This window comes from Ranitomeya variabilis, chromosome 1, assembly GCF_051348905.1.
Source record: "Ranitomeya variabilis isolate aRanVar5 chromosome 1, aRanVar5.hap1, whole genome shotgun sequence".
Classification (NCBI taxonomy): domain Eukaryota; kingdom Metazoa; phylum Chordata; class Amphibia; order Anura; family Dendrobatidae; genus Ranitomeya; species Ranitomeya variabilis.
The window spans coordinates 495,854,060-495,864,404 of record NC_135232.1 but is presented as its reverse complement, the minus strand read 5'-3'; the positions used below and the strand labels follow the sequence as shown (position 1 = coordinate 495,864,404).

General features: G+C 39.7%; 1 protein-coding gene across 1 annotated transcript; it reads left to right on the top strand.

Moving 5' to 3' along the window:
- Nucleotides 1-825: 825 nt before the first annotated feature.
- TINCR (TINCR ubiquitin domain containing) lies at nt 826-9,639 on the top strand. Its single transcript, XM_077280963.1, has 2 exons — nt 826-1,167; nt 8,297-9,639. The coding sequence occupies exons 1-2, from the start codon at nt 905-907 to the stop codon at nt 8,298-8,300; spliced, it is 267 nt and encodes an 88-aa protein (XP_077137078.1). The 5' UTR covers nt 826-904; the 3' UTR covers nt 8,301-9,639.
- Nucleotides 9,640-10,345: the final 706 nt, after the last annotated feature.

Below are 10,345 nucleotides of genomic sequence, written 5' to 3'. Positions count from 1 at the left end.
AAAAAGTAAAAGTCGCTCAACCCTAGCTTGAATAACTGTCCAAACTAATTGTACAAATAAATAAAATACTCAATCTCCTGATTAACAGAATGTTATGTAAATCCCAAAATATTACTAAAAACTAGAGTTTTTCCTGCACAAAATACCCTGACACAGCTCTATCAATTCAAAAACAGTTATAGCTCTCATATGGAGACAGAAACTACGTTAAAATGAAAAACTTAATTAGTACAATGGTATTCATTTTTATCACGTGACTTGTAGAGGAAAGTTATTCTGTCATTATTATCACAAAGTGAAAGTCATTGAAAAAACACACACAATGGTGGAAATTGAAAATAGGATTTTTTCCCATTTGTCAGTATATTAGATGGTAAATTAAATGATGTCATTCAAAGGTACAACTTATCACACAAAAAAACCCTGATATTAATGTAAGGCATGGAAGAAAAAAAATAAAAGTAAAAAAAAAAATGGATACATCTCCAGTGGCTTAAGGACCAAAATTCCTTAATCATAAATTGCATAAATTATTTTACCATCATTTATCAAGTGATTCAAACCAATCCGCATATTCAATCACGTAGCAGCAGAACATAAAGTGATTAATTTCATTTTAGCTATGTTAACTTATTTCTGGCAAAGTTACTATTCTGCAAGTGAACTTTAACAAGGTAACTCTACTTGAAAATGCAATGCGTTGGGGCAGATGAACGCTTCTTACTATGTAATTATATCAGTCTGTGAACCTACATCTCGACAAGACTGTGCAAGCCTTGCAAGCACATGAGATTGCATAAAGAATGCAATCAATACCAGTCAAACAAGAACACCAGGTATTCATTTATTCACGTTGTCTGAGGTTAGGCCTCTTCCCTGCCTAAAATGTCTAAAGCATGTTGATATGGAAAAGCTGCGAAGATTAAGTTTACATTGGGTAAAGTTTGAGATCTTAGTTCATGTCCCCGAGGACTGCCGGATGTTTCCAGTGGCCGTCAGGCCGACGGACACTATTAAGGACCTTAGAGTCAACCTTGTAAAACAAGGAATCACCTCATGGAAGAAGCATTTTTCCTACAATGGACGAGAATTGGGAGAGTATGAAACAATTAGAGACCTAAACATCAAAAGTGGAGCTGTTATATTACTTGTTAATAAAAAGTCAAGGTAGGCATTTTACAAATTACTGCACTTTAATGATAATGTAAATGAAAAGTATTTTGGCTTAGAAAGCACAAGGATTGAGAGAACATGTAATAGAAATATTACATTGCATTACTATGGAATAATTGTTCCCTACAAGTACCTCCAGATAGTACCCATAAAGCAATTTGTAGTACTATGATAAGTGTTTCAGAATGTCACAAAACGGAAACGGCATTTCATTTATTAGTGCTCTGCATCTAATCATTTCAGATTAATTTGTCTGCTTGCTTTACATATAACATCAAAAACAGAACAAAAGTTGAATCATAAACAATTTTGTTTTGCTGAAAAAAGAGATAGTTGTTTCGAAATTGTTGAATTTCCATCCAGAAAAATAGTGTGCTTGAACATCCATTTGGACTGTTTTTTCATCCACATGCACAATATTGGGTCCATACTTCTGCATCAGGCTCATTTTTCATCCTTATTACTTGCATATCGTATCAGTTTTAATAAGAAAATTCTCTTCTGTATTTTTTCAAGCCACTGATCTTTCAAAAATTAGATCATTAGATGGCTAAAAATTCGTATGCTTTTTTGTGATCTGTTTTATTATTAGCACAGATTTTTTTTTCATTATGTCTATTGGCAATTTTCATCCACAAACCAAATCAGATTATTTTCCTGCATTTTTTTTTCTTCAATTGTATTTTAATTACATTCATGTGATTTCAAAATGATTAATTTGATTGGGAACATTAACTATATTAAGGTCAGTGTGTAGGCCTAACTCTTAAAGGATCTGATGAGGGCAGGTACATTCAGCTGAGAGTGGCCCTTGTCAATGGCCACTCTCAGCTGAATGTACCTGCCCTCATCAGATCACATATGCCAAGCAGCTTGAGGCTAGGCAAGTACCAGCATAGGAGACTGGCTGAGAATCCTGGTACTGTTGACACTAACTCTTAAAGGAGTAGTCTTAAGTATGGAAGTTATTATCACCTATCCCCTTTCCTACAGTTTTGCTATCTTGGCATCCCATTAAGAATGAACGGAGTGGCAGTGCACATGATCATCCACTATTACATTCATAAAGTGCTCTTCACAGCCCACCTACCAGGATTGATGGGGATCAACAGTTGGTCCCCAGAGATCAGGAAGTTGGGATAGGGAAAAACTGACAAACTTGAGGATACCCCTTAACCCCTTTCTGGCATTGGACGTACTATTCCGTCCATGTGACCTGGGATTTAATTCCCATGGACGGAATAGTACGTCATAGGCAATCAGCTGCGCTCTCGGGGGGAGCCAGCTGATTCTCACAGCTCACACTCAGCACTAAGTCCCGGCACTTGATCGCAGCATTCCGGAGCCAGCAGAGAGGCTGACAGAACCTCTGCCTTAGGATCGCATGACACGGGGTCCCGATCGCTGCCATGGAGACCCGATATCGTCATGATGACATCTGGGTCTCCAGACCTGAGAGACTTCCTGTCATGCGCAGTGATGACCAGGAAGTCTCTCAGGTCAGTGTAATAGAAACTGCAGCACTGACAGTTTCTATAGCATGCAGATTTGCATGCTATAGAAGCGATCAGCCTGTACAAAATGAGTGCCCTATAGTGGAACACAGTGTAAAAGTAAGAATAAATGTAAAAAAAATAATAATAATTGTAAAAATATTTTTAAAAAATATTAACAAATCAATATTTTTTCCATCAATAAATACATATTTTAATTAAAAAAAATTAAATAATAAAGGTATACACATTTAGTATTGCCGCGTCCGTAACGACCCGACATATAAAACTGTCCCACTAGTTAACGCCTTTAGTGAACACCATAAAAAAAGGCAAAAAAATGCTTTATCATCATACCACCAAACAAAAAGTGGAATAACACGCGATCAAAAAGATGGATATAAATAACCGTGGTACCGCTGAAAATGTCATCTTGTCCAGGAAAAAACAAGCCACCATATAGGTTCATCACCGGAAAAATAAAAAAGTTATAGCTCTCAGAATAAAGCAATGCAAAAATAATTATTCTTTATATAAAATAGTTTTTATCGTATAAAAGCGCCAAAACATAAAAAAGATATAAATGAGGTATCGCTGTCATTGTACTAACCCGAAGAATAAAGCTGCTTTATCAATTTTACCACACTCGGAACTGTATAAACGCCTCCCCCTTCCCAAAAAGGTATTCTTGAATTTCTGGTTTTAGTTCATTCTGCCTCACAAAAATCGGAAAAAAAAGCGATCTAAAAATGTCTTGTGCCCAAAAAAGGTACCAATAAAAAGTCAACTCATAACGTAAAAAACAAGACCTGACATGACTCTTTGGGCCTAAATATGGAAAAATTGTAGCTCTCAAAATGTGGTGATGCAAAAAATTTTTATTGCAATAAAAAGCGGCTTTTAGTGTGTGACAGCTGTCAAACATAAAAACCCGTTATAAATAGTAAATCAAACCCCCATATCACTGCCTTAGTTAGGGAGAAATAATAAAGTAAAAAATGTATTTATTTCCATTTTCCCATTAGGCTAACGTTAGGGTTAGGGTTGGGCTAAAGTTAGGGTTGGGGCCAAGGTTTTGGATAGGGTTGGGGCTAAAGTGAGGATTAGGGTTGGGGTAAAGTTAGGTTTAGGGTTGGGGCTAAAGTTAGGGTTAGGGTTTGGGCTAAAGTTAGGATTACAGATATGGTTGGAATTAGAGTTATAGATAGGGGTGTGTTAGGGTTAGGTTTGTGGAAAGGGTTATGGTTAGGGTTGGGACTAGGGTTAGGGGTGTGTTGGGGTTAGGTTTGGAGTTAGAATTCTGGGGTTTCCACTGTTTAGGCACATCAGGGGCTCTCCAAACGCGACATGGCGTCTGATCTCAATTCCAGCCAATTCTGCATTGAAAAAGTCAAACGGTGCTCCTTCTCTTCTGAATTCTGCCATGCGCCCAAACAGTGGTTTACCCCCACATATGGGGTATCAGCATACTCAGTACCCTAACAAAAAAAATTTGGTTCCAAAATGGTGCTGATGTAAAGTAGACATGTGGGAAATGTTACTTATTAAGTATCTGTGTGATATAAAGGCATGAAAACTCAAAATTGGAAAATTGTGAAATTTTCAAAATTTTCCCCAAATTTCCATTTTTTTCACAAATAAACACAAGTCATATCAAAGAATGAAGTACAATATGTCACAAGAAAACACTGTCAGAATTATTGGGATCTGTTGAAGAGTTCCAGAGTTATAACCTCATAAAGGGACAGTGGTCAGAATTATAAGAATTAGCCTGGTCATTAACATGCAAACCACCCTTGGGGGTAAAGGGGTTAAAAAAACATGAGTACACTTGAGAGCATTATTCATCAATATTCTATCCCTTTTTTCTTCTTGTAATATGGAGCTAATATTAATCCATTATTCCATGCACACGGCTTGGAAAACACATGCTTGTGTGATAAACACAACAATTTACAATGAATATAGAAGGCTGCCAATTAGTGGCTTTCAGAGAACTGGTAGCTCTGCCGCAGTGAAACAGTGATTTTATCAAAATGATTTTATGCAGCCTAGTAAGAGGCACATTGCTGGAATCAGTGTATTTGCCATTACAGTAGCTTGCAAAAGTATTCACCCCTCTTCCCCTTGGGGTCTTACCTATTTTGTTACATTATAACTTTTGTTTAGACATTTTTGTAATCTGATTTGTGTGTTATACATCAGCAGTAAGTAGTCTAAGTTGGTGACGTGAAGTGAGAAAAATTTAGGCATACACTAAATTTATGAGATCAAACAACTAAAAATTGTACATATGTATTCACCCCTTTTGCGGTGAAGCTCCTAAAATTTTCTGGTGCAAGCAATTATCTTCATATGTCACACTTTTTGAAAGGAAGCCCACCCATGTGCAATCTAAGTGTCACATATATATACATTTTATCTTTTCTGAAAGGCCACAGAGGCTGCAACGCCATTAAGCAAGAGACACCACTAACCAAATACCATTAAGACCAAGGAGATCTCCAAACAAGTCAGGGACAAAGTTGTTGAGAAGTACAAGTCAGGGTTGGGTTATAGAAAAATATCCCAATCTCTTATGATTCCCCAGAGCACCATCAAATCAATTATCATCAAATGGAAAGAATATGGCACCTCAATAAACCTGCCAAGAGAGGGAAACCCACCAAAAGAAGGGGGGCAGCACAGAGACCAAATGTAACCTGAAGAGCTACAGAGTCCCCAAGCAGAGACTGAAGTATCTGTCCCTATGACCACAATAAGGGCTTATACTCATTTGTTTGAGAAATGGACGAGTGCAATCCAATGTTATTCAGTAGGTGACAAGTCATTTGCAAGTTTTTTCTCAGCCGAAATTGGACTGAGAAAAAAAATCGCAGCATGCTGCGTATTGCTGCGATTCTCGGACGAGACTCGCCAATGTTAGTCAATGTGTGCGAAAAAATAATCGCACAGCACTCGCACCAATTTTCACGCACCGGTGTCAGTAAAAGCCGGCAATTCATGACCGGCATACAGTAAAATCACACTGACAGGTTAGAATAGAATAGATATATACACATAGAATGTATATATACTATATACACTCACCGGCCACTTTATTAGGTACACCATGCTAGTAACGGGTTGGACCCCCTTTTGCCTTCAGAACTGCCTCAATTCTTCGTGGCATAGATTCAACAAGGTGCTGGAAGCATTCCTCAGAGATTTTGGTCCATATTGACATGATGGCATCACACAGTTGCCGCAGATTTGTCGGCTGCACATCCCAAAGATGCTCCATACAAGGCAGGATGGATCCATGCTTTCATGTTGTTTACGCCAAATTCTGACCCTACCATCCGAATGTCGCAGCAGAAATCGAGACTCATCAGACCAAGCAACGTTTTTCCAATCTTCTACTGTCCAATTTCGATGAGCTTGTACAAATTGTAGCCTCAGTTTCCTGTTCTTAGCTGAAAGGAGTGGTACCCGGTGTGGTCTTCTGCTGCTGTAGCCCATCTGCCTCAAAGTTCGACGCACTGTGCGTTCAGAGATGCTCTTAGGCCTACCTTGGTTGTAACGGGTGGCGATTTGAGTCACTGTTGCCTTTCTATCAGCTCGAACCAGTCTGCCCATTCTCCTCTGACCTCTGGCATCAACAAGGCATTTCCGCCCACAGAACTGCCGCTCACTGGATTTTTTTTCTTTTTCGGACCATTCTCTGTAAACCCTAGAGATGGTTGTGCGCGAAAATCCCAGTAGATCAGCAGTTTCTGAAATACTCAGACCAGCCCTTCTGGCACCAACAACCATGCCACGTTCAAAGGCACTCAAATCACCTTTCTTCTCCATACTGATGCTCGGTTTGAACTGCAGGAGATTGTCTTGACCATGTCTACATGCCTAAATGCAGTGAGTTGCCGCCATGTGATTGGCTGATTAGAAATTAAGTGTTAACAAGAAGTTGGACAGGTGTACCTAATAAAGTGGCCGGTGAGTGTATATATATATATATATATATATATATATATATATATATATATATATCAGTGACACACACATATGTATATCTTAATATTTCATAGAGAGATAGAGAGCAGAATAGTCGATAATTCATTTGTCAGCTTCTGCATAAACATTGCAGAAGCCGACAGGATATGAGACATGATTTACATACAGTAAACCATTGCAGAACAGTTAGATTTTTATATGTCCCTCACTAATAATGTTAGTAGTGTGTGTGTAAAATTTTGGAGTTGTAGGTTTTAAATTAAAGGATTAATTCATGGAAAAAACTGCCGTGGGCTCCCACGCAATTTTCTCTGCCAGAGAGTGAAAGCCAGTGACTGAGGGCAGATATTAATAGCCTAGAGAGGGACCATTGTTATTGGCCCTCTCGGCTAAAAACATCTGCCCCCAGCCACCCCAGAAAAGGCACATCTGTAAGGACTTAGCCTCTCTCTTCCCATTGCCCTGTAGTGGTGGCATATGGGGTAATAAGGGGTTAATGAGCTATTGTGCTGCTCAAGGAGTTTGGGAGCAAACGGGGGCAAAGATATGGGGCGATAGCTGGTCTTAGTGCTCGGGTCAAGGGATGGCTTTTTGAGGATAGGTGTGATTGTGGCATCTTTGAAAGCAGAGGGGAAGGTACTAGAAGTTATTGATAGGTTGAAGAGATGGGATAGGGATGGGATAAGTTGGTGGTGAGGTTGGGGAGGAGGTGCGATGGGATGGGGTCAAGTGCACAAGTGGTGAGGTGTGATTTGGAGAGGAGAGATGAGTAAGCTCTCCTTCAGTGATTTTGGAGAGGGAAGTTATGGAGTTAGGGCATTGATCTGGTATACAAAGGGGTTGGGGTAATCGGACAATAAATACTTGCTTTGTTTGGTCTATCTTATTTTTGAAGTGTGTGGCAATGTTCTCGGCAGAGATTAGGGAAGTTGGAGGGGGCAATGGTGGGTGGAGGAGGGAGTTAAAAGTGTTCAACAACTGTTTGGTGTTGTAGAATAAGGAAGATACGAAGGATGTAAAGTAGGCCTGTTTAGCAGAGGTGAGAGCTGATTTGAATGTGAGTATTGCTTGTTTGAATGTGGTGAAGTCATCTTGCAAATGCATTTTCTTCCAACGCCGCCCTGCAATTCTGGATACTTGATGTTATTGTGCCAGGGTTGTCTATTAATTCGTTGCACTCTTCTATGTATGAGAGGGGAGACCGAGTCAAAAACTGATGCAAGAGTGGTACTGTAGAAATTAGTGGCAGTGTCTGTGTTGTGGAGTGAAGATATGGAAGACAGAGGTAGAATAGAGTCAGAGGTTGTGCGAGTGTCTAGATGTGCAAGGTTTCTGCCAGGGTGCTCAAGTTGGTGGACATGGGTGACAGGTGAGGAGGACAGTGATGAGAACATGAGTAGATGGTGGTCAGACAGAGGACCTTTAGCTTAGGAAATAAGCAGAATGAAAATCAAACATTGATTCCCATTAGCAAGAACCTAAGTGTGTTTGTCATCCCACCTATACAATAAATGATAAATTAACATTTCCAAGAATCTATGTTATGGAATCTATTATGTACGAACAACTGCTTTTTATAAATCTGTTAAATTTAATAATTAACAAAATATTTACTGTTGTATTTTTCTGCATCACAGGTAAATATTTTTACATTCTGCATATGAAATATAAGTATAGCCTTAATATGTTGCTCAGACTTTGGGAAAATGGATCACCATCTAGAAGAGAATCTCGACCAACTGGATATACAAGATAAGTGACCATGCCAGATCAGACTGAGGCCATTATCACAAGTCAAGCAATCCACGGGAGTTTATGACTTAATGTTGATGAACAACTTCAGAAATGTGATAGACGTTTTCAATATGGGGTCTAGAACATCAACATTCCTAGAATGAAAAGTCAAGACAAACAACATCTGATGACTACTTCCACAGAGCAGGAAACTGTACATGTTTTGCAAGCCAGACTGACATATATATTGTTTAATACATATTTACACTATGTTTCTGTGGCACATTTAACTTCTTCTACGACAATCATTGTCCCACCACTTGTAAGCACTTGCAAAATTATACTACTTCTTATTTTCTTATTGGTTTAAATGTTTGTAAAAGAAACAATTAATTTTGAGTGGTTTGAATTTTTTTTAACATTGTTTTTGAATTTTGAAATATTTAATGTGTTTGTATTCTTCAAGTCCTACAGGGAAGACTATGGGAACAATGTGAGAAAAAAAGCATACCAAAAACGTCATGCATTAAATAGAAAAAAAACTACTGACCCCCAAAACGTTACAGAAGTGCCAAAACTCCAAATATTTGGAATGCGTACAATTTTTCAGTATAGAAAAATCAACTGGCAACAGTACTTTTAACGTTGAAGATAAAAACACATTGAGTCCACTTTCACATGTTGAGTGGTGAGTTTTTTTACCTCGGTATGTGTAAGCCAAAACCAGGAGTGGGTGATAAATACAGAAGTGGTGCATATGTTTCTATTATACTTTTCCTCTAATTGTTCCATTCCTGGTTTTAGCTTACAGATACTGAGGTAAAAAGAAATCACCAAATATTGAACATATGGTCTAAATGTTACAATGAAAACACAAACAAAACTACAAAATCCTATCCTGGAACAAACAAAAAAATTGACATTGTTTATTTTCAGGATTTCCAGATCATTGTAAATAAAAAAAAAAATACGGTAAGTATTCATATGGAGTTGATACAAAAATGTCTAGCTTTTTTCAGCTGTCGGCATAAATATACTTGCTACAGGACAAAGAGAATGAGGGGGTCTACTCAGTTGCAAGAACATTATACTTTTATGTAGGAAATAAAAGTTGGTTAGTTTTCTGTTAACCAGCACTACAACAATGGTTATCTGATATAAGGTGCTATATTTTGAAGTATTGCTACAGAAGGGAGGACGTACTGGGCCACAGGCCTATCAAGGGAGGATGACATGACAGGGGTTGAGGGGGGCTATAGTGAGTGAATAGCAAAGGGGGGGTAGTTTACTAAAGGGTAAATGATTTGAATTGTAGGATCAGGATTGGATGTGAGAAAGCAAGGGGGGAAGGGGGTGGAACTAAAAGGGGGCTGGTATAAATGGGAACACACATTTCAGTGAAGCAACCATTTTAGGTCACCTCAAATCAGAGAAAAGAACTGCTCTGCAGGGTACTTTTAGTCATGGATATTGAAGCGATTTTACAAAACCTGAGGGAGGCTGCCAGTACCAGAGGCGCAGGCTGGCTACAGGCATCATTACAGTGCCTGTTATCTGAGGGGGGGACCGGGCCTTCTCAGTCCCAGAATGAGGGGCGCCGGCCTCGGAGATCTAGGCCTCTGGAGCGCCTTAGCCCTGACGTTACCCCTCGGGCCCGGCGCCGTATAAGGAGCCCCTCTGGGGACCCTCCGGTGGAGACCGTGTGCCGCAGGCCTAGGGTGCGCGGTCAGGGTGGGAGGAATCCTCCATTTTGGCGGGGCCTGCATCGGGGGAGGTGTCAGCCTCCCCTTCATCTTGAGCAGCTGGATCGGAGAGGGAACGAGGATCAGGTGCGGCTGGTGCCCAGCCAGGAATGGGCCCAGCTCGGCAGCGAAGTGCAGCGTAAAAGTCCAAGCGGGGGCCCACTCAGCAGGTGCCTCTAGTTTCTACACAGCGGGGAGGATCCGCCTACT

Coding starts and splice junctions, on each gene's coding strand:
- TINCR (XM_077280963.1), top strand. CDS start 905: ATGGAAAAGCTGCGAAGATTAAGTTTACATTGGGTAAAGTTTGAGATC.